Here is a 24,475-nt window from a genome sequence, read left to right as displayed (position 1 = left end):
TGTAATGATCAGCACGCATCATCCACAATGGAGAGAGAAAAAAAATATTGCTATGCTGGATGGATCAGAAGACAGCATGCCATTTAGAACAGGATTTCAAAAATGTGGATCTACATGAACAAATGGCAAAAGTAGTCCTGAGTTTTATTCTGCAGAAAGTGGCAGTTGCGAGTACAGTTTTTGTGTGTGGCTCAAAGCTTTTAAAAAATAAATAAATCAGCAAATCCATTCAATGACAGCACAGTCTGCAGACGTAATCTGTTCTCAGTGTGTCTTCCGTCACCTCGGTGCCATATTCTGATATCTCTGAGAATTAGTATTATTTCCTAGTTTAAGATAAATGGTTTAGTCCTCAACAGCAATGGAGAAAAATCTGTAGTGTCATCTCAAAGCACACAAGGCAAGTTGGCTGCACCTATAATTGAGCTGAGCTGTAAGCTTCTTAAACGGCTCTGAACGCTCTTGGCATACTATACATTGTTGGTGCGGCTGAGAAACAGATCAGCAGAAAGGGGCATCTGTATGCTGCTATTTGCCCTTTGTCCTCAAATCAGTGGGTTAACGTAGAATAATACCTGGTTTCTCTGCTTGCTCACCTTACAGAAGGCTTCAAATGTTGAAACTTGAGGAGTTTCATCCAACTACATTGTTTACTCCAACTTCATGAAGCCCTGGGCTTGTATTGAATTATAATTGGATTACCTGTTACATGCAGTGTGTTATTAAATATTAAAATGGAGAAATTATTAAGATTGTAATGCATGGGTTTCCTCTGGCAACTTGTGCATGGAACCAATGTGAGTAAAACCCAGTCTGGTCTATTTAGTATCTATAACCTTCAAAAGCTCATCTAACTAAATACTCCTGGATTTTCAACACATTTATAACTCTTGAGAGTGTTGATTATTTCTATTACAGCCAAACAGGGGTCCCACCAGAATTTTATAGGCTCAGTACGCAGTATATTGTTTGGGCTCTCTTCTACACTTGCAGAAGAAGACACCAAGTTGCATAAAATTTGCATACTCTTTGTGGTATGCACATTTGTGCTATGTCTTGCAGGTAGCAGAGAGGGCTCAGAAGTAAACAGGGACCACACACAAGTAATAATATGATGATAGACAAAATGCCTACAGGTAAAGCTTTTCCCCTAACTGTATTTCCATTCTAGAAGTGCCTTACCCTGTTTAATTTCTGCCTGTCACGGGGCTGTTAAAGATGCTCTCCCCTAGTGCTAACCTTAAGCCATGCAAACGAAACATTTGTGGAACTTGATAATACATTTTTATATAAGTGAACATCTGTAACTGTATAAATGTACGGTAACATTGACAGACAAAATGAGATGATGAAGTGTTAGATATGAAAACACACCCAAAACTAGGAAAGCAGGCACCCCCCTCCCACCATGCTTGATAGTTAGATTCTACTCCTGATATTTAACAGCAAAAGACAACCACAAATCAGTTTGCCAGGGCTGATAAACAACAAAAATACTCTATTTGCAGTTTCACATTTTGAACTTAATGTACTCATCATTGTTTTGCTCACTTATTGTCTTGGATCAATTGCTAATTCTCAGCTGCAAAAGGAGACTTTATGTTGTAGATGTCAAATTTGGCATCTTTGTACTATAATGGACCATGTTTTGGGGTTCTTCTTTGCAAATTAGTATAGCTCCAAGACTTCAACCAATTTTAATTTGGCCTGATTACTGCACTCCTGTACCCGCTTTAGTTTAGGTTGGAATAAGCTCCATTAAGCCTAAAGTTACTCACTTCTGAATATACATGTATACCATTCTAATAAAAGTTAATGAGGCAGTGAATTCTTTAAAAAACGAAACGGAAGTTCAGAATCCAGTTGCTCTGCTTTATGCTGCCCACTACCTTTTGCACCCATTTATCTTCCGCCCTGGAGCCAAAATTGTTCTGTCCACATATAGGCTTCTGATAACTCTTTAAAATATTGGCAACATAAATGATATATGATGGCAACTATTTCTTAATGACAATTCTTTTAAGATACACTCATATGGTTCCCTATGCAAAACGGTTCTATATCATAATAGAAAAATGAGAACCTCTCTTCTCCAAGGTGAGAATTGCATTATAGAAAGATATTGTATGGAAAGTATTAAAAAAAAAATCATTTCAGTAGAGGGATAAATGACCTGGAAAGAAAACAAGTGATAGGGGTTTAATCAGTTCAGTTTCTACAACATCCGGGCTTTAGGGGCAAGCATTCAATGAGGAAAATGCCAGACATTTCTGTGTCTGGAAAGCCTATGAGTGTATATTAACAGCATCTCTCCATTAAATTTATCCACTTGGTTTTTAACAACTGGTTTGCAGTGGAACCTCAGCATGCGCCGGTACCCATTTATATAAACAACACCATATCAAGGGAACTTACTGACAATGGACATAACCAATGGCGATTCCTACAATCAGAATGGATCGGTAATTGCAGAAATGGCTGGCTGCACCATCTGTGGCCAGCTAGTCGGTCATGCAAGTGCATGCTTATGGACAGTAGAGTGGTTGCACAGAGACCAGAATGTTTTCTATAAACTGTATTCAAGTGACAGAGGCAGCAGAGGAACTTGTAACTGGTTGAGTTAGTGCAGTGATGAAGCATAGCATAGCCACTACTTCAGCATCCTCCAGTGATTGGTAGTCCCAGACCCACTTGAAAAAGAACAACCAACTTCTAAGGACATTTTTGTCTCCCTCTTGAGCTGCACTGGACACGTTGAAAGGGAGGAATCTGAAGCGGACCGATAGTGTTGAATGCTACACATTAATATTATACTACAGTTCAGGACAGGAAATGGAGAATACCGATAGTGTCCTGTTACAAGTAGAAGAGAAATTTGAGCAGGGCTTTAGGATGTCAAAGAGTTCACAGCAACTTCATTCACTTTTAATTCGGAATCACAGGTTCAGCACCTACTAACAGGTAATGCATTCTGATCATCCTGATATGAAAAAATAAAAACTTCCTACAGCATTCTTTAAAGGGAGCAATAATTTGATATAAGGACCAGCGTAGATGCATAGCCTAATACTGTCTAAAAACCTTTGTTTTACACTTCCAGAAATAATTCAGCTGCATTAAATATCATTTCTATAGCACATTTAATGTGCAAATTGTAAATTATATCTTCATTTGTTCTGTCTGTGGTGCTCTGGTTTTTGGGTGCTCTGTACTTACAACGTAGAAAACCAAAATCTCATGTAATTTGCTACATTTCATCTTCAGTTCATGTAAGATTGACTTATTCAAAAATATATTCCTACATTTGAAACCCTTTACATAATTCAATAGAAAATGAGGGATATATTGAGTTTTTACTCACACAAAATATAGATGAGAAACATAAAGCAATTTAAGTCAGGAAACTTGTTAGATAGATATTTCACTGAAGGAGAACTTAGTAGATATGAGACAGCTTCGAAGTCTATATAGAAAGGAACGTGAAAAGGTTTCTTGTTATAAAACCTCATGACTGAGCAGTATGAAAAGTCATGAAATGTCTTGTAGTTTAAATGAAATGAGAACTTTGAACCAGGTAACAAGGATCCAAGTGTGAACATTAGCCTAAAACTTCATTTTCATCTGTCCTTTTCCCCACCCAGAACCTGCCGTGAGAACAATGTGTACAAAATGTAATTATAGTGAAACCTCTTTCCTCCCCACAAGCCAATCTTCTTGTGGTTCATTCATTTTATCCCAATTAGAAAAACAGCTCTGGAGAGTTGGCACTGGGCAGGATGTCATGTGCCAAGGGTGTTTTAGAATATGGAAGACATGTTCAGAATAAAGAAGCATTTAGATTAGATAAACTTGCCTAGGAGAGGTTATGTGATATGTCTGTGGTAACAATATGGACATTCAAACTGATGCTTTTGCATTGATCAGGATTCGTGAAGGTGAGTCCTAGCACAATGTTTTGTTTTTTGATTAGTGCATATCTGTGGTACAGCTTGAGTGTTTTTAACTGTTTAAAAATATTGTGGCCCTATGCCTCACTCTTATTTTATATATCCAAGTTGTATCATGTTGTGATTTGAAAGTCATTAGAGATAAGCACAGTACTGTTTAGGAAAGGCCCAGAATCGCCAGGTGAATGTATCTGAATGACTCAAATACATATTTATGAACATCCATCTCTCTCCTTGAGATTCCTTGTATCTAGTTTAAGATATCTTTATATGAGCACTATCATCTTAAAATAACTGATGTTTGAATGGAAATCTCAGGGGATCTTATCTAGAATAAGTAGGCATGGAATATTTGGATAGGACTTCTGGTGTGTGGCTTTTGGCCTTTGTCTTGTAAGTTATTTCCATGTTATTTATTTCTGTGACCCTTTAGTTACCACAGAATGAGATAACAGTATTGCTACCTTACAAAGTAGTTCATTAACATTCCCATCAATGGGTAACTGAGGTTGAAGGTGGACTGGGGTTAGTCAAATTCCCTTTTTGCTGCATGAGCTGCACCCTGATTTGGGATCCTGACAGAAACAATTTGGTTTGGATCCAGACCATCCATTGCCAGCCCTGCTCCACCCGTGAAAAAAATTGTTTTGGTGCCCTATTGGGAATGCAAGAAGGTTGTGTTGTTTCCATTCCACTGCAATTTGGTTTCTGCCAAGAACTCCATTATTCGTCTTGCTCTCTGCTATTTAATGGAAGTTACATAAGCTATGTAACTATTTACATAACTAACTTTGATTTCAAAACAGCACAGATAAAGCTCATTAATGATACATCATCTGCAGACATAAAAACAACAGTATGATGTGAACATATACCCCATAATGTTTGCTTTGCTGATTTCCGTTCCTGACCACAGGTGAACATGCAGACTGCAGCTTCCTTTTCCATTTTCTTTGGAACACTCTGATCTCCCTCGGCCCTGGTCAGGCTATCACCAGTGGTTTTCCCACCTGTGGTAGCTTGACAACAATCTGCGCCTTCTGTCCTGGTAGAGACCTACCTTCAGCAGAGCACGGTTGAGAGAAACCTCCGCTTAATTGTTGATCCCTCCTATGTAAGGCACCATATTCACACTAATAGAGGGAACTTGCACATTGTATCTGGACTATTAAGAAAAATGATGGAGTTCTTTTTCTAATAAAATATAAATGGCTTTATTCTCATGAATCATATTCTCTACCAAGCTTAACGATATTAAAATTTTAATTTTCTTTACTGAACAGTTAAATAACTCTTTTCCTTGAGTAATTTTCAAGATTAAATTTTAATGTATGTTGTATGAATTTGGGCCATTTATTTCCATGCAACTTTTAAAACTAAGTCCTGGATCTTACTAAGATGGAAAGCACAACTCTACCACTTCAGATTGCAGTTCGGGGTTCACATGATTGAATTCTCCATTATTATTATTATTAAGAAAACCTCTTTAGACATAGGTAACAAATTGGTAGAGGTAAGAGACATCGTCTGATATGCAAAGGATGTTCTCTCACATCCCTCCATCCACTACAAGAGCAGTTCAGTTTAATGGTGGGATTGTCTGCTAAGAAGCCTGAGAAGGTGAGCAAGATTATTGGTGGCAGAAGTAGACATCATGTATTGGAGTCAGACCCAACAGCAACCAGTTAGCTATAATTCCATAGAAACACAGTAGTGATAACATGAGCCATGCTTCTGTTGGGATTTTTCTAATCCATAATTCTTCTGGGCCATGGGGATATTCATGTAAAAATGCTCACAGTTTACAAAAATATTTGCTGTACATTTATTTTTATTTTTTTCATATGGCTGGAATCCGACATAGCACTAAGTGAATGTTCCACCAGCGCAAGGATTTCTGTTTGCACCACAATATGTTCTTCCCATCTCATCTCACCATCCCTTCCCCAGATCTGTTCTGGACATTCTCACAACCCTCTGGAGTAGATTTTTTTTGGGGGGGTTGTGGAGCACATGGAGGAGGAGAGGGAGCAAAGTCTCATTGTGCAAGCAGAAAACCTTGTGCTGATGGGATAGGTTAGTTTTATACTGCCCTGTATACTGCTTAAACTAAGACAGGCTTTAAGCAGTTTTCAAAATAAGAAATATCATACAGTATGTTTGTATTATTGTCAGGGACTGGGCAGAGGAGGAATGGTGGAGACTGCCTCCCCTTCTAGAGAGGAGGAAGACAGTTTAGATTTACAACAGGGGTTTGTGGGAGGTCACAGCTCAGAGGCAGATGAGGGGAAATAATGGGAGAGGAGGAGGAAGAGGAAGCACCAGGGGGGCAACAGTTGACGGATGCAGTGTCTTTAGAAAGCATTCTAGACCCGCCCCCCCCAGAACCTGGCGACCCTTGAAAGTAGGAGAGCAAAAAGCTCAAAGACAGAGGGCACGTAGCAGCACCCATTGAGAAGGTGATGAGGATGATGAATGAGGAAGTGGGAGAGGCGGGTGGTGGGGGTGGAGATTCACTCGGGACAACTCCGTTATCCAAGAGGCTGGGTTCTACAGCTGCTCTCTGTAAATACTGAATAAAAAGCAGACGGTAAGAACATTCCTTGTCTTTGTCCTGGAAGTCTCTGGCAGCAGCCTGACAATTATATTTCTAAAACAAACCATAAAAACTCCAGTAGAGTACAAAACAGAAATGCAGTTCAGTATAAAACAGTACGATTGCCCTTCAAAATCAAAAACATAGCAGCGGATTTTGAAAATATTGTAAGAGCCAGGGATCCCTTCCATCTTCAGCCTGACTCAAGATATACAACACTCACCCCACTAACATATCACACCTAAATTCTGTCTTACATCTACACAAATCATGCAATACTTTCTCAGCCAACGCCGTTCACTCCATTCTTCTCCCATACATCTACCAATACATATGGGTTCACCACCCAACTAGTCACTCCAATATCTCCCTCATAACAAACCTGTTTTTAATTGTTCACCTTATTCACTGTTCATTTGTGGTGAGGAACTAATGATTAGGCCAGCTATTTACAAAGCAGTAAAGTAAATGTGTCTTAAGTTGTATCTGTTATTAGCATTTGAGTGACTAACGTAAGGAACTTCGTTACCCCAACAACATATATACGGATTTCATTTCAACATTAGATAGAGCTGTGTGTGAGAGAGAGATTCTGAATAATGCCTGAAGTAAAAAAATAAGGAAGAAAACATCACAAGTTTAATGTTTTCAAATGAATTATTTTTTCAGAATATGACTGATGTTCTTTATACATCTCTTCAAATATTTTGCTAAAGTCAGTCTTCTGCAATTCTCTTTCAGCTGTTCATGGTGGACAATGGAGCAGATGATTGGAGAATAGCCATGACTTATGAGCGCATTTTCTTCATCTGCCTGGAAATCTTGGTGTGTGCTATACATCCTATCCCTGGCAACTATACATTCACATGGACAGCTCGGCTTGCCTTTTCCTATACGCCATCTACAACAATAGCTGATGTGGATATAATTTTATCCATACCAATGTTCTTAAGACTATATCTTATTGCCAGAGTTATGCTTTTGCATAGCAAACTTTTCACTGATGCCTCTTCCAGAAGCATTGGAGCACTAAATAAGATAAACTTCAATACTCGTTTTGTTATGAAGACTTTAATGACAATATGTCCGGGAACTGTACTGTTGGTTTTTAGTATCTCCTTGTGGATAATTGCTGCATGGACTGTCAGAGCTTGCGAAAGGTAAGTCTCCATTTTATTAAGATGTGCCAAGATTCTTCAGGGGGACGCCATGTGTTTTAAATGTATGGTGTGGATGTGACCTTTATTAATGCAGCTCCTCCCCCCAGGAATGTTAGTTGTTTTGTGCTTTATGTCACTTCTGTTCCCTATAATTGCTAGCTCCTTGCCTTTGAAGCATTTTAAGGAGATTATTAAATTGTATCATTACTTTGCTATAGCATCACAGGATGCTGAGTGATATTTATTTTGCTTTCACCTAAACTGGTATTTAAGTCATCAGAATCTGCCTGTGGTTTATTTTTGGCTTACCTAGAACATTTAAGAAACTGGCTGGGAGTGCAATATGTGTGTGAATACACAGAAGTCAGTCCCACTGACGGTCTTCTGTTGGGCTTTCTCCCTGGGCAAGTGTGCACAGGATTGCAGCCTTAATCTATTTTGTCATTATCATTCCAGTTGATATCTCAGGTATTTTAATTATGTTGTGATGTGTTTGTTAATCTAATGATGCTTATTTAAAACTGGGGAAGGATACAGGAGAACTGGGGCATCACAGATGTTGGTGAACGTGATCCCAATGTAGGTAATAGGCCTAATGTCACTGGCCTTGGTTGAATGTAACACTAATGAGGGAAACAAACCATGGTTTACTGGGAACCAGGCAGGTCTGCTGGTTCATGCTACTCAAATCTCCTGAGTGGTTATGTGTGAGCCATCTCTTGTGGTTTGTTTCAGGGAAAAGAACTATGAGAACAAACTAACAATGCACTGTTTATAGTGCAGTCCTGGACACAGCATTTATAGGATTGCACTGTAAATGTGTTTTTATACAGTATTATGTAAGTTGAACGTCGGAGTGGTGATGTACATATATCCAGATGTTCTTAACTTGCAACTTGGCTGGGAATGGGAGAGGGCTTGGACTATTGCTTCACATCCACCCAGTAATTCTATGAATTCCAGCATTCTTATTAATAAAAATAATTAATGTAGCTTATTATAACTTAAACAGTCCTTGCGAGGAGGGGTGTCAGGGGCTGAACTGAGGAGGAATGGTGGCATCTGCCCCCCACCTTCTCCTGAACTTTCCTGAGAAGAGGAGGACAGTATAGATTTAGAACAGCGGTTTGCAGAAGGGCATAGTTCAAAAACTGCAGAGGAGAGAAGCTGGGAAATACTGGAAGAGAAACAACAGGAAAAAGAAGAAGCACCAGGGGAGAGACAGCTGACAGACTCAGTGTCCTTGGAAACCATTCCTGACCCCCCCTCCCAGGTCTGGCGGGCATTAAGGGTGATAGAACAGAAAGCTCAGAGGCAGAAAGCTCAGCTTATCCGCCGCCGGGATGACGTAGAATAGGAGAGATGGAGGGGGTGGGACTTTACTCAGAGCAACGCCATTATCTAGGGGAGACTGCTTTCCTTTGTCTCTCTCTGTGCATAGTGAATAAATAATTTGATAAGAAATTCTTCTTGTTTATTTGCTTCTTGGCTGCCACCATGGGAGGGAGCGGATTCCTTGAAGCCTGACAGGGGAGGACTAAGCTCCCATGTTCTAAAGAGGAATTGCATAATGGGTGTGGTGGATTTCTCATTGTAAATATTATGAATATTTTTCATATGTGTGTGTGTGTGTATATATATATATATATATATATATATATATATATATATATATTAAATGCTACTTTTAAAAAACACGATACTTGTTTCCTCGGATTAATTGGAGCTGCACGCCCAATTTCCTGCACATCATGCTGCAAATGTTCCCCGAAAGCTGTAAGCCTCACACACACAAAAAAGGCTGTGCTCAATCGCTGTCATTTGCTTTGGCTTCAAGTTACTTATTAGCCAAGTTTTAAAATATAGTAAAATTAGTAAAATAGGAAACCTTTACAGGAGAGAAGATTGGGCTTGCCTGTAATCAAAATATTTCTTAATGTTTTACTAGAAGCAAATGGGGAAAGATGCCCATTTCATTCCTCTCTTTCCCCTGCTGAAAAAGGCTTCCAATACAGGAAGAGAAAAGGATAACAGGAAGAGGTCAGACAGGAATACTTGTGGGAATGACGCTGGTCAGCAGGCCAGTTGGCTGTTAATTGATTTGGCTCACAAAGGGTGATTGCTGAATACTGTTAAGGCTCAAACAAAAGATAATTATCTTTTTATTTCAGTTACCAAGGGTTAAGGAGAATGTAAAGTTGTGTTGAAAATGTCACTGGAGTGCCATGACGCTGTTACCATGGGTACAATGCGCATGTAGCTGGTTCATGCACTAATCTATGACTACACATATGGGTCTTGTTCAGAATGTGCACATACACCAGGCATGTCCAAAGTCTGTTTCGGGGTCCCAATCTGGCCTGCCTGTTGATTTAATCTGGCCCCTGTGGCAGTATATGTCCTGGGGTAAAACCCTAAAAATAGCTCAGCAACTTTGGTTGGCCCTCATGCATGTTCACTTCATCAAATCTGGCCCTCTTTGAGCACCCCTGAAATATACTATTTCCTCCCTACAAGAGTACTCTATGTAACAGCTTCCAATTTTGCATGGGGAAGTTAAAAAAAATTACTTGTGCCATCATGTATATGTTAAAACTTAATTCCCCACTTATCAGTAAAGGTTCAATTAACGCCCAATCCTTCCACCTTGAACCTGAGGCCTTCTGCGTGTAATGCAGAGGCTCTGCCATTGATCCTTCCTTGAAGGTCAGGAAGCCATCATCATGTACTCTGGGAAATTCATATTGACCTCTCTCTGTTGGTCATTTGGAAAACTCTAAAGGCATTTTCTTTTTTTAAAACCCCAGTTTCAATTTGGGGTTTTTGTGATTGATTTAAGAACAGTTTTATCTCTTAGTGTTCTTTTAATGTTATTTATTTTTTACTACCCTTTTATATTTTAAATTTTAGGATTGTATCCAATGGGATTTCTCGATTTTCTCCTTTCACCACCCCAAAATCTGCTCTGGGGGTGGGGTTCCCCAACCTTCTAGTGCAGATTTTGAGGAGGGGGTGGCTACAGGGGAGAAATGGGTGGACGCTCCATTGACCAGAGCAAGATGGCGCCAAGGGATACAACCCCTTGACATTGCTTCCATTTGTTGTAACTTGCCTTGCCAAAAAAGATGGGCTAGAAATACATTATTTATTTACTTATCCATTATTAATATATTAGCTCCGTAAAGTACCGAATATGTTATTTGTGTTGCAGTGGATGAAACACACACGTCCTTCCCTGCAGCATTGCAGCTTCTATAAAACAACAACAGGACACTAAAGGAGAGCGAGTTGGGGGGCAAAATGCAAACTTTGCATTAAAATCATAGAAAGAGAATGCAGAGAAAATACTGAGTTGAAACCATAACCTGCCCAACCTTTGTGAAATCATTGAAACTGAAATATTACTCGTGAACAGATTCCTTCTTCAGTGATGTAAAAGTAGTCATAAAAAATTAATTAACAACGGTGATCAAGGACTGCCCATTATCACTTTGATTTGTTAGCATTCCAATGCAGGGAGCGGTCAAATAATTTATTGTCATTCCATCTTTCCTGCCAGATGCTGAAATGTCAGGGTTAATTGGCTGAAAGCGTAATTTGTATTGCTGTTTAAATGTTTGCAGTTCAAAAAAGGTGTTCATAATTAAGGATGGGTACAATCATTTTTAAAACAATATTTTATATCTAGGTAGTGGGGGAAAAGAAAACATACAGTAACCATCAAAAACATTGGCACACAAAACAACAGCTAAGTAGAAATAGAGAAACTCATTAGTGAAGCTCTGCCCTTGAATAAACACAGAATCAAGTGTTCTCAGTCCCACTGAAATCAATGGACTTAAACATACTTAGCTCTGTATTGGATTCTGAACTGGAAAAGAAATAAACTGATAGTACAGATCTTGAATTAAATTATTAAAAAACAACAACACACCAATTCTAGGCCCTGAGAAGTTCCTCTTTTTTATGTGGTTGGCTGTGTATTGTTTTTGTGTCTCCATCAAGTCTTTAAGGCATTTGGGTTTTGCAACTTTCATTAATGCAAAGAATTTTACACTTGCTCGTCATGTTCTGCAAATGAACCTGTCACAGTTGGTTAGACCATGGTGCTGATAACACCAAGGTTGCAGGTTCGATCCCTGTATGGACCAGCTGCATATTCCTGCATTGCAGGGGGTTGGACTAGATGATCCTCAGGGTCCCTTCCAACTCTACAGTTCTATGATTCTGTGACTTTCTATGATTCTTACAGAGCCGCAGAACTTCAAAAGTGAGCAAGTAAAAATATTGTAAAATACTGAACTGGTGACTGGCATGCACTTGCTCCAGCAAATGTTTATGCACATTTCTAAAACACACACACACATCTGTTTATGACTTAGGATCTCTGTACTGCCTCAACTTCCTGGAATCAGTTGTTGTAGCCACGGTGCATCCACCCAAGATGATCTGCAGCATAACAGAACAACGGATGGAAATGAAACACTGGATCTAAGTGAAGTTGATAGTTGGTGCAATTGCTTCTCTTCCTTCTGCACCCTGACAGCAGCGGTGTTGATACAGGGTCTTTGCGGCCCACAGTCCAGTGGCGTAGCGTGGGGGGTGCACCAGGCGCAACATCTGGGGGGGCGTGCTCGCACTCGCAGATCTCTGCCCCTACCTGGCTCACGGGTTAGGGGGCACAAATTACTCGCCTTGCTCCAGGTGCTGACAACCCACGCTACGCCACTGCCACAGTCTACCATATTTTCACGCTCCTCATCTTGGTATCACTTTGATGCTGTAGGGAGAAGGCTCCTCTAAAAGGAAGCACAGCAGCCATGGCTTAGTATTTTCAACCAAAATTTCACATCAGCCTGAAGTTATGCAGGCATCTAAAGATAGCAATCTATTGGCTTGGCACAGCCATACCAGATATGATGGAATCCATAGGGGTGGAAGTATCTGTCAATTTCAGTTTCTTCGGGGCTTTTTTGTTTTGTTTCCCCAATGTTAAATTTAGTTCTCCACATTTTGCCACAATTTACAATTTCCCTTTTTGTAATATAAGCCTCAAGAAAACTCAGTGTCATCTTGGCATCCCTTTTTCCAAATACACACATTTTATATGCACTTTTGACTAACGTACACATATTTGTAACAAATTTCCCCATTTATAATACATTTCTGTGCATTATACTACCTGTGTATACTACTACCTTCATTTTAATGCACACTTTCCTCCCTAAAACACGCATTTTTATAAACATTGCAAAATTTAGATAAGTTCAAATTCTGAAAGATAACTTTGTTGTGGTTTGGATATTGTTTTGGAAGTGCAAATTTGCAGATTAGGTTTTGAATGCACACTGAATCCATTTTTTCTTCCATCCCTAGGGCCAGCTGTGTTTGTTCTTGACATGTCTCATTCCAAAACTGGTCAGAATGAGATTACTGTCTACTTTTCAGAAGGCTCATAGCTTAGTGGTAGAACATCTGCTTTGCGTGCAGAAGGTCCCAGGTTCAAACCCCAGCAACTCGAGGAAGGTTTGGGACTGTCCACAGCCTGAAACCCTGGAGAGCCACCAGTCAACCCTAGTCAGCATAGACAATAATGAGGTAGATGGGCCAATGATCTGACTTGGTACTGAACTTTGTATGTTCCTATGAGAATACAGGTAATAATAACTGACTCTTTACCCTACCTCATTTTCTCCATCATTTCAGGCTTTTTTGTCCCAACCTAACTATTGGGTGGGACGCGGGTGGCGTTGTGGGTTAAACCACAGAGCCTAGGACTTGCTGATCAGAAGGTCGGTGGTTCGAATCCCCGCAACGGAGTGAGCTCCCATTGCTCGGTCCCTGCTCCTGCCAACCTAGCAGTTCGAAAGCACATCAAAGTGCAAGTAGATAAATAGGTACCGCTCCAGCGGGAAGGTAAACGGCGTTTCCGTGCTCTGCTCTGGTTCGCCAGAAGTGGCTTAGTCATACTGGCCACATGACCCGGAAGCTGTACGCCGGCTCCCTTGGCCAATAAAGTGAGATGAGTGCCGCAAACCCAGAGTTGGCCATGATTGGACCTAATGGTCAGGGGTCCCTTTACCTTTAACTATTGGGTAACTGGCTGTGATTTGAGCTTGGGAGAGAAATGCTTGAATGATGAAGCCTGGGATGGGGAGGTCAGCTCACTGCACATGTGCATTCCTTTTTTATTGTGAAAAGTAGACCCCACTGCTTACCCTCTTTTAGGCATTAACATGGATGATATATGACTAAATAAACATGGATTCCACCGTCACATCCAGTTGAGTTCTGAATAAAGGACATTCTGTTTAAGGAAAAGCATAGCATTTTCTACAATATTGTTGGGAAACAGCAACGGTTATGTTGTTCTGGGAATCAATCAGCATAAAAATTTAGAAAGACATAAACCACTGTTCTAGAACCATATGGCCAAGCATTCATAATTTAGAGCAAAAGGAAGCAGTAATATCCGGAGCATAACTCTGTTCCCATGACTGCGATTTGTTTTGGCTGGCTTTTGATGTTGAATTTTAGCTTGTTGTGACCCACCTTGGGATCTGCTAGTGAATTGTGGGCAATAAGTTGAATATCATCATCTCCATTGTCATCAACAGAGATTGTATACAATCATAGAGGATATACTGTATACAGCGGAAGAGTTATGGTAGCAAATAATTTTCTGGAGTGAGTGACTTACTAGATCTTCGGAGGTTCTATTTGTGTATCACAGCTTGTACAATTGTGTGTGTTTCTCAGGAAGTAGAGCCTATACATAACCCAGTCTGGATGACTGCCACCCATGACTTGGCAATGCATTTTGAGCCCAAGATCAGTAAAATATAAGAGCTGTGAAACTTGGGCATATTGCATTACTTTGAAAACATTGCATAAGCTGATCCAAATCTTACTGTATTTATTTTAAGGTATGGTTGAAGATGCCACTCTTTCCTTGCAAACCTGTCCTCTCGCTTCCTAAACTCTCCATAGCTTTTATGCAAGTACAGTGGTACCTTAGGTTACATACACTTCAGGTTACATACGCTTCAGGTTACAGACTCCGCTAACCCAGAAATAGTACCTCGGGTTAAGAACTTTGCTTCAGGATAAGAACAGAAATTGTGCTCCGGTGGTGCGGCGGCAGCAGCAGGCCCCATTAGCTAAAGTAGTGCTTCAGGTTAAGAACATTTTCAGGTTAAGAACAGACCTCCAGAACGAATTAAGTTCTTAACCCAAGGTACCACTGTATGCTTAGGAGGAAATTGGGGATGGAGCAGGGGAAACTATGGCCAAGCCATTTGTTTCTGATCAACTTATTTATTTATGCATTTGTTAGTCGTACTTCACCAAATGCTCCCAGGGCGAGTTACAAAAATATCTTAATTACCGGTAAAACAAGTACAATGTACATCAGTATCCTAAAGTAACACTACAACTATTTCAAAAACTATTTTTTTAGCTTCTGAAGGAATATGTCTTGCATCTAGATTGCCTGGGCAAAACCCCTCTCATTTTATTGCATTTAGAGGCGACGTGTTTTGCTCCATGATAAGAGGTAGAAGGAAGAGTTATAAGAGGCAAGCTTCAAAGCATTGTGAAAGGCTAGCTGAACATCTGAACATAAGGTTAATGGGAGTCATGTGGCTAAAAGCCCATTCCACGCTTTTGCAAATGTAGACTACTTCATGTATTCAGACTTCGGCTGATAAGAGACTTTTGAAAGACCCTAGCAACCCATTAACTTTCATAACTTAAAAAGACTGAGATAGTTAAAGAAGCTTTGCATATTGCAAAAAGCAATACTTTCCTACTCATAGGGATAGGCGAAACCTGCTTCGGAACACTTTCTGACTTTTTTTTAGCTGGGTTTCCAGATTGTCCTGGACTTCAGTAGCAACTCAGCCAAGCACCCAAATGAAATAAGTTATGTCATCCATCTACAGCAACCCCAGATAAATTGTTCTCTAAATAAAAATGTTTTGGCTTGTCCCCGTCTCCTAAAAATGAGTTCCATTGGCCTCACCAATATATTAACAGAACTAAACACTATGGTAGTGCCATCGTTTATTTGGTGCTGAAAACTGTAGCATTAATTCTGTTGCCTCATCTCCTCACAGAAGCACTGGACACATGATGTGTGGCAGTTCTAAAAGGCAGCCATCCAAACCCTGAATTATTTTTGCTTTCCAACACTGACATCTGCTTCAAAGCAGATTGCAGAGGTTGTCTTTCCTGGTCTCTCAGCTAGTTGCTTATCTAGCAAGACTGGTGACTGCAGACCTGCTGACATAATTAGTTTGTCACATATGCTTATTACGAAGAGATTTATACTATGAATGTCTTTTAATCCTCCCCCACTCCCCTGTTTAGACAAGAGTGCAATAATCTACGTGGAAAGGTTGGCCTTGTAATAACATAATTCATATTCATACATAAATGGTCAGGCCAGCAATGAAACATTCAGGTGTGGTGAACAGTTTGCAACACATCCCTTGGAGTGTAGATAGCAAGAATGGCTCAGCAATAGGAGTCAGAACTATTTCTAGCTCGTCCTTAATATTTGGCTGTAACACAATGTAACATATACATATATAAGCAACACAACGTAACATATACAGTGTCTAAATCAAAGGATTATTCTATATATTATAATACTGCTTAATTTGAGATTATGGGCAGTTTGGGGATGTGCACTAAGCATGCACTAAGAAATGGAGGCAGTGAGAGATTTTACTTTCTTGGGCTCCATGATCACCTCAGATGGTGACAGCAGCCACGAAATTAAAAGACGCCTGCTTCTTGGGAGAAAAGCAATGGCAAACCTAGACAGCATCTTAAAAAGCAGAGACATCACCTTGCCAACAAAGGTCCATATAGTTAAAGCTATGGTTTTCCCAGTATGGAAGTGAGAGCTGGACCATAAAGAAGGCTGATCGCCGAAGAATTGATGCTTTTGAATTATGGTGCTGGAGGAGACTCTTGAGAGTCCCATGGACTGCAAGAAGATCAAACCTCTCCATACTGAAGGAAATCAACCCTGAGTGCTCACTGGAAGGACAGATTGTGAAGCTGAGGCTCCAGTACTTTGGCCACCTCATGAGAAGAGAAGACTCCCTGGAGAAGACCCTGATGTTGGGAAAGATGGAGGGCAAAAGGAGAAGGGGACGACAGAGGACGAGATGGTTGGACAGTGTTCTCGAAGCTACCAGCATGAGTTTGACCAAACTGCGGGAGGCAGTGGAAGACAGGAGTGCCTGGCATGCTCTGGTCCATGGGGTCACGAAGAGTCGGACACGACTAAATGACTAAACAACAAGAACTAAGCATGTTCAATCTGCACTGGGACATTATTGCTTTCCTCCCCTGTTGTTTTTTTTTTTGGGGGGGGTGTTTGCTGGTGGTCAAGCGAACATGATTGTGTTCAATCTTAACTATAGTAAGAAAAACAACTAGGTTTTCTCCTGGCATCTCTTCCTTCCATCTCCAGGAATTTTAAAAAGTAGATTTACAGTATGAACCAGGAAATAACTTACCCGCACCATGAGAAGTTTTACTACCTTTTTTTATATAGCTATGTCCCTCTTCATTCATCCTCCTTTCGCAGCTATTTCATTCCCCCTCCTATCTAGTCCCCCCCTTTAACTGTTTTTATTTATTTTCATGGTACAGAAGATTTTTTTTGAGAAAACAATGGTTACAGCAGTAAACAACAAATAACTTGTCCTCATAAAATTGCAGACTTTTATCATGCCGTGTGTTAGAGTTTCATTTCATTACTCTACTCCTATCTAGTTTTTACATTTCTTCCCCCTCAAGTCAGACAGTATTCTATGGCTATTGAGTTCTCATTGGATTGTGTTGGATTTTCTTTTCTCTTAAGGGCTTCCTCCCTCCTCTCTTTTTCCCTTTTCTTTTTTTACTCTTGCAAAACTTTGGATTACTCTTGCAAAACTTTGGATTATTCACGTCTTTTGACACCCCCTTGGGCATGGGTAGTGCCGTTTTACACATTGGCATGTGAAGTCTTGAATCAGAAACAGAGAGAATGATGGAAATGAATGTAAACCCTATGCTGACCGGTAGTGTTGCTTTCAACAGCTTTTGTTTGGCCACAAAAAAATGTTTGGAACCTCAGATCAGGATTCATGATGACCGATATAATGGCACTAAGTACATTCATTTTAGCCGCATAACTTTACGCCCCCAAAACACTGGATGCTGATTTCAGCAGTCATTGCAAACAATTACAAAGTGATTCCAATTCAAATAAAAGAAGTATTACAAGGTTAGAGTGATGAACCAATTACTATATCCAAAGCAAAATGAAGTATACAGTATGCATGCTTCTGAAAAGTGCCAATTATAACAATTTGGCTGTGTTGCTGAATTGCTTCTCACCAGCTCTCAAACGGTTCTCTCTGGAAAAACGCATGGAGAGCAGCCACGAATAATGGAAGGAGGTTGCGCTTGCAAACTCTTGACAATCTTTTCACAATCTCAGATAGTGGCTCACAAACAGATGTTCACATAGCCATAGTCCTTGACAGACTTTGTATCCATGCAGGTCCTCTAATAAGACTATGCACATGCAAAGCCTGGTGATGCAAACCTTGGTGTCAGGATTGTGTGGAGGCTAATATAATCCCTGTCCTTTGCCACCTTGCACCTCACTCATAGCTCTTCTGTGGCAGGGATGGGAGAGGAAGGCTGCATCCTCCTACACTAAACTTCAGTGCCAGCTCTTAAAGATAAAAAAGCATTGCTTCTGGGCATTAATTCACGGGCAATAACAAACCGAAGAATAGGTTTAAATACAAGCATATTTAGAACCTTTAACAAGAGAATAGTAAGATGAATTGCCTTTTTCAAGGTTGCATTTTGCTTCGGGCTTCAAACCTTATGTGGGAAAACTGTTCCTGCATTCCCATAGTTCCATTTTTACACTGCTATTCCTTTAATGAATTCATGGACTCACCCCCCTTCATTTTCACAACAACCCTGTGAGGTAGTTTGAGGAGAGAGAGACTGAGCCAAGGTCACACTACAAACTTCATTGCTGAGTGTAGATCTACTGAACCTCCCTGGTCCTAATCTGACACCCCAAACACCCAGTACACCAGACTGAACTATGACTAGCTGCTTATTTCAAAACTGCAATGGGTTGTGTATGCTGATCAGCAAGATGAAACAAAATTCTCCCGCTGAGATATTTAATTGGCTTTTAAGATTGTGATTTAAACGTTTTTCCATTTTATTAGCAACAATATATGATTGCAGCAGACAGATAATGGTTTCTACATCCAAAAGTTATGCTGAATTAAAGATGGGAAAATGTGGCCATTCTATCAAAAAGTGGAAATGTTTTGAGGGAGTGGAAAGATAAAGCAGGCAATAATTTATTTAAAGATGCTTGAGGGAAACGTGGGGGGGGGGGGAGGACCTTTTCTCCTTACAGAATCACGAGGTCATTTAGTTTGATGATTCTGCCATCTTAGAATGGAATTTTTTTTTTATTCAAACTGTCTAGAGGGAAAGGGGGTCAATATCTTCTTCTCCTCTGAACAGAAAGACAGAATTTATCTAGACACTTTATGTCCCCATGTTTCCCAAGCAGTACTCCCCGTCACAAAGTGACAGTAGACCACCAGCAGTGGCAGCATGAAGCGGAGCTTGAGGATTGCCCTAGTAGCTCACCTGAGAGAGGAAATTCGTGTTCATCCTTACTTAAACAAATGTCTCTAACATTTTCTACTTACGGTAAACGTCAGGCTCCCCTGGACTTGGAGACTTCACCTGGCATTCTTACCAGCACCACAGTTCCCTAGTGAATTGAAGCAAGAGTTTTATTTACTCTGGCCAAAATCTCCTTCACATTCTAGACATATAAAGCATTAAATTGGGTGTATCTTTTTCCAGAGAGATAACAAACCTTAGCAGAACTGGCAGGGTGAGATGTTCCCTATCTTCTTGATTAACTGTACTGGCAAACTTTGGGAATGATAGATACCTTAAAAACACTTTCACGACTGAGATTCTTTGCAGTACAACCATTTTTCCAGATATTCTCTCACGGGCACTAGGACCTTTTCTTTATATAGGAACTTTAGTCTTTTGTTCTCTGCAGATTTCAAGCCCGACACTCTTGGGGGTGAAAGGCAGCTTTATTTTTCAGTATTCTACATATACAAACCAGTACGGATATGTCATCACACCCACACATAAGAAAATTACCATCTGGCTTCCCAACTTTGTGTTAAGGAATTTATTTGCCAGTGTTTCAAAACCAAAGGCAAGCACCCCTTGAAATTCTTACTCTCAAGGTGATCATCCTGGTAGCATTAATGTCAGCCAAGTGGGTGGCTGTATTTGTGTGCTTACATACTAAGGTAGTTCAACTCCTTCATTTTTATTTTATTCCTAAGACGAACACTATATTTCATTGGGCCCAGGAACTGGTTTTACATTCCACCCAGTGAATGGGAAATGAACATGTCTATGCTGCATTGCAACTACCCACCTCTTCTAATAAGTGGAACTTCTGTTATCAGAAGAGGTGAGCTCCTGTAGAAAGTCCCACCTTCTCCCTTGCCGTCATACCCTCCAGCATCTGGCTGATCCAAATCAGGGTGCTGTCTCAGGAGCCAACTGACTCACGCCAGAGCAAGAGACCAAAAAATGAGCACCTTTTGGTTCACCTTTTGCTCTGGTACCAGCTAACTCATGCCAGAGCACTGAACCATTCTGGGATCTAATCAGAAGCTGGGATGGCTTCTGTAATTCCAGGATGTTCAGCTTAAATCAGGATGGCATGGAAGATGAGAAGCTGTAGCAGCGGGTGGACAGGACATCTGCCTGCTTCCTTCTGCCAGTGGTGCTGGTGATAGAGTGGAGAACATAAAGGAAATAAATTCTTTCTTCCCGTTGTCACCATCCTAGCTCTGCACTAAGAAAGCCTGTACAGTATGGGACATGCAGTAGAGAAAGGACTTTCTTCCCTTCATATCTCTTGTCTCAAGAAGGAAGCCTGCATAGGGCACATGTGTTCTCCCTCACCCTCTGCCAGCACAACTGGCACTGAGAGAAGTCTGCAAGAGAAGTGGGTGGCAGTGCAGACTTCCCCCACCCCATGGCAATATGTAGATCCAGTACTGCACTGCAGATGTAGGTATTGCTATTGAATTGACTTGTGCCAGATTTTTTTTTCTGGTGAAGAAGAGATGGGCCTGATACAAGTGTACCAACCTCTCGACCTATTAAAAATAAAAATTAACAATGGCAGGCTCTGGGTGTGAGGGCTCTGTTGGCTAGATGTCATTGTTGTTGTCCTCCTCCTATGTCAATGGGTTCCCTGACCATGGGCTTAGCTGGTGGCTGTGGGTAGCTATGTGCTGTCATTTTATATTTTCTGCAGTGCCCAATGTAGCATAGCTCCAGTTCATTGTGGGAAATCTGCCTCTTGCAGCTGGCACAAGGAAAGCATCGGTGCTGCCAGGTTCTGCTAAGATACAGAGAGCCAGCAGTTGTTTGACTGTGCTGAGTGTTGACACCAGACCTGGCCCCAGATGCCATTTTTATATGTCAACAGGAAGTAAATGTTCTCCTCAGTGGATTCTTCTCTTGGCATGCATGGGGCATTCCTGTGCAATGAAGTGAATGGGAAAGACTCTGAGCATAAAAAGCCTTCTCTGGTAGCCCTACAGTATTTCAGATTCATTCCATACTAGAGCTTGCACTTCTTAATACCATGAATTAGGAGTTTCTTATCAATAGTGGATTGTCACCATCAAATCAACCGTTTGATACAGTCTGGCACATTTTCAGATTACTTGTTTGTAAACAGTGTTCTTCGTCTAGCAAATATTCAGCAACACTTCTCTAACTGGTTTTAGCAATCTGAACTGTTAAAAGCAGAAAAGTAAACAAAGTGTTTCCTCATTCCAATAAAGAGAAAGGGGGGAGAAAGGGGGGAATCATTGCAGAAGTTGGTTAGAACAGAAAAATGCTTCATGAAACAGCCAGCTGGAGTAAAAATAGATGTTTCTATTTTCTTAAAGTGATTTAAAAAAACAACACACCTGACTACTAATAGACAATCTGGTAAAATGCATTAACAGGCTATACATGTTTTGCAAGATGGCAGAAGCAATCGTCCTCCAATAAATGGATGTTCTGTGTCTCTGCTTGGTATGTGAAAATAATGGATTTAAAATGAATATGTCCCCGATTAAGATCCATACCCAAAATGCAATAAAAATAGTTTTCTGCACCTGTCTTTGATCCATTTTTGCAATATTTGATACTTTTAATGTGCATTCTTTAGGTCATTTATCCTCATCATAAATCTATTATTCTCTGTTCATGGGGAACAGAATAGTGAATTTAAGGCTGAGGTACTGAGGAACTTGCCTTAATACCTTCTTCATATTCACATGTCAGCAGACATTATGACTGGACCAAATTGACACTTGTTTCATACACCTTTGAATGGGCTGTATTGTTTCAGCAAGTTTTTTTGGAGGCGATTTAAAATTCCTTGGCTGGAAGAGAATAGTACCAGTTGCCATTTTGGTACCTCCAGAAAGCCCTGTTCTAATCTGCTTTTTGAATTTTGGGGGATTCAAAATGGCTGCTTCATAAAATGTGGCTTCCGCCTTTGCCACTTGCTGGGGGCTGCCTTTATAGTGGACAACAATTGCAATCTACATAGAAACACACACTTTTACAAAGTGAGCAGATTGTTCTACCAGCAGCTCAGGTTTTTTTTTTTGAGAGATGCAATATTAACCACCACCCACTGACCATGCCCCATGTAAGTCATGTTCAGCATAAGTTCTGCAAGTGTGTGAATATGGTACACCATGGTACACCTGCATCAGCATGACCAGATACCTTCATCTGCCCCCGCTGCAACAAAACATGTCTCTCCCGTATCAGTCTTTATAGCCAAAGGAGTCTGTAATGTAAGTTCAGCACATGCAGAAGAAATTACATGGGCTGAAGGTAAAATGGAACTTTCTTCTAGCCCTGACCTCAACATCTTCATATTAAGATCAGATACCTGCAGCAAGGCAGCCTACACATGTAGACCTTTGGGTGTTAAGGCTTCCACACATTCTGGACCCCTGATCAGACAGGTTTCTGGTTATGGGTTTCAAACTCGACATGAGTCAACAGTGCCATAGCTGTCAGCTTACAGATTTGAAAATAAGGGACCAGCAGCCTCGAAAATAAGGGATCAGCAGCCAAAATAAGGGATTTTCTGGGCACAGGTATGTTCAACTTCTGAGCCCCTCTGAGCCAAAGGCAGAAAGCCCAGCCAGCAGCCAAATGAAGCCTCATCAATAAGGGACAGCAGTGGGACATGGCGCTGGGATAAGGGACTGTCCTGCCAAATAAGGGGCACTTGACAGCTATGCAACAGTGTGAGGCAGCAGCAAAAGAAAGCTAATGCTGTTCCATGCTGCATCAACAGAAGTATAGTGTTCTGATCAGAGGAAGTAATAGTACCACTCTATTCTTCTTTGTGTTCAGTTCTGGGCACCACAATTTAAGAAGGCTTTTGAGAAGCTGGGATGTGTGCAGAGGAGAGCGACCAACATGATCAAGGGTTTGGAAGCCAAGCCTTATGAGGAACGGTTGAAGGAGCTCTGGGTATGTTTAGCCTGGAAAAGAGGAGACTGAGGGGAGACATGATAGCCATCTTCAAATATCTAAAGGGCAGTCACATGGAAGATGGAGGAAGCTTGTTTTCTCCTGCTTCAGAGGGTAGGACCCGAACCAATGGATTCAAGTTACAAGAAAGGAGACTCCAACTAAACTGCCAATAAGAGTCGTTTGACAGTAGAGCAGACTCCCTCGGAAGATGGTGGACTCTCTTTCCTTGGAGGTTGGATGGCCATCTGTCATGGATGCTTTAATTGAGATTCCTGTATTGCAGGGGGTTGGACTAGATAACCCCTGGTTACACAGGTTACACAGTGTCACAGTTCAAGAAGGACACTGACAAACTGGAACGTGTCCAGAGGAGGGCAACCAAAATGGTCAAAGGCCTGGAAACGATGCCTTATGAGGAACGGCTAAGGGAGCTGGGCATGTTTAGCCTGGAGAAGAGGAGGTTAAGGGGTGATATGATAGCCATGTTCAAATATATAAAAGGATGTCACATAGAGGAGGGAGAAAGGTTGTTTTCTGCTGCTCCAGAGAAGCGGACACGGAGCAATGGATCCAAACTACAAGAAAGAAGATTCCACCTAAACATTAGGAAGAACTTCCTGACAGTAAGAGCTGTTCGACAGTGGAATTTGCTGCCAAGGAGTGTGGTGGAGTCTCCTTCTTTGGAGGTCTTTAAGCAGAGGCTTGACAACCATATGTCAGGAGTGCTCTGATGGTGTTTCCTGTTTGGCAGGGGGTTGGACTCGATGGCCCTTGTGGTCTCTTCCAACTCTATGATTCTATGACCCCACAATTTCTTCCAACTCTGCAATTCTATGATTCCAACACATGAGGAAACCTACCCAAACAGAGGTATACATGCATATATTTCCATGCTGCAGACTTCAGTCTTTAACTTGCTTGCTTTTTGGCTGAGACCAGCAATGTGATCTAATCGCCCCTTAATTGTGTGAAGCCCTCCTTGTGTGAACATCAATAGGTGCTCTAGTGGAGCGACGGTACCATCACCGAAGAGAGAGAATATGCAATGCATTGTAAAAGAACTTTGGTTAATTGCTAGAAACAATTCCGAATGGTTCAGAGCGTTCAGAGATCCTAGA

The 24,475-nt window shown here is 40.9% G+C and overlaps 1 protein-coding gene across 2 annotated transcripts in view; it reads left to right on the top strand.

Annotated features, from left to right (window-relative positions):
* The window catches only part of KCNN2 (potassium calcium-activated channel subfamily N member 2), an 88,801-nt gene that overhangs the window by 17,451 nt on the left and 46,875 nt on the right, over positions 1 to 24,475 (top strand). For both annotated transcript variants that reach the window (XM_083702296.1, XM_083702295.1), the window contains one exon: positions 7,285 to 7,703. In XM_083702296.1, the coding sequence (XP_083558422.1) occupies positions 7,285 to 7,703 (419 nt within the window). The remainder of the gene's footprint in view (positions 1 to 7,284; positions 7,704 to 24,475) is intronic.

Source organism: Podarcis gaigeae (assembly GCF_964106915.1).
Source record: "Podarcis gaigeae genome assembly, chromosome: 11".
Classification (NCBI taxonomy): Eukaryota; Metazoa; Chordata; class Lepidosauria; order Squamata; family Lacertidae; genus Podarcis; species Podarcis gaigeae.
This window is presented reverse-complemented; position numbering and strand designations above follow the sequence as displayed.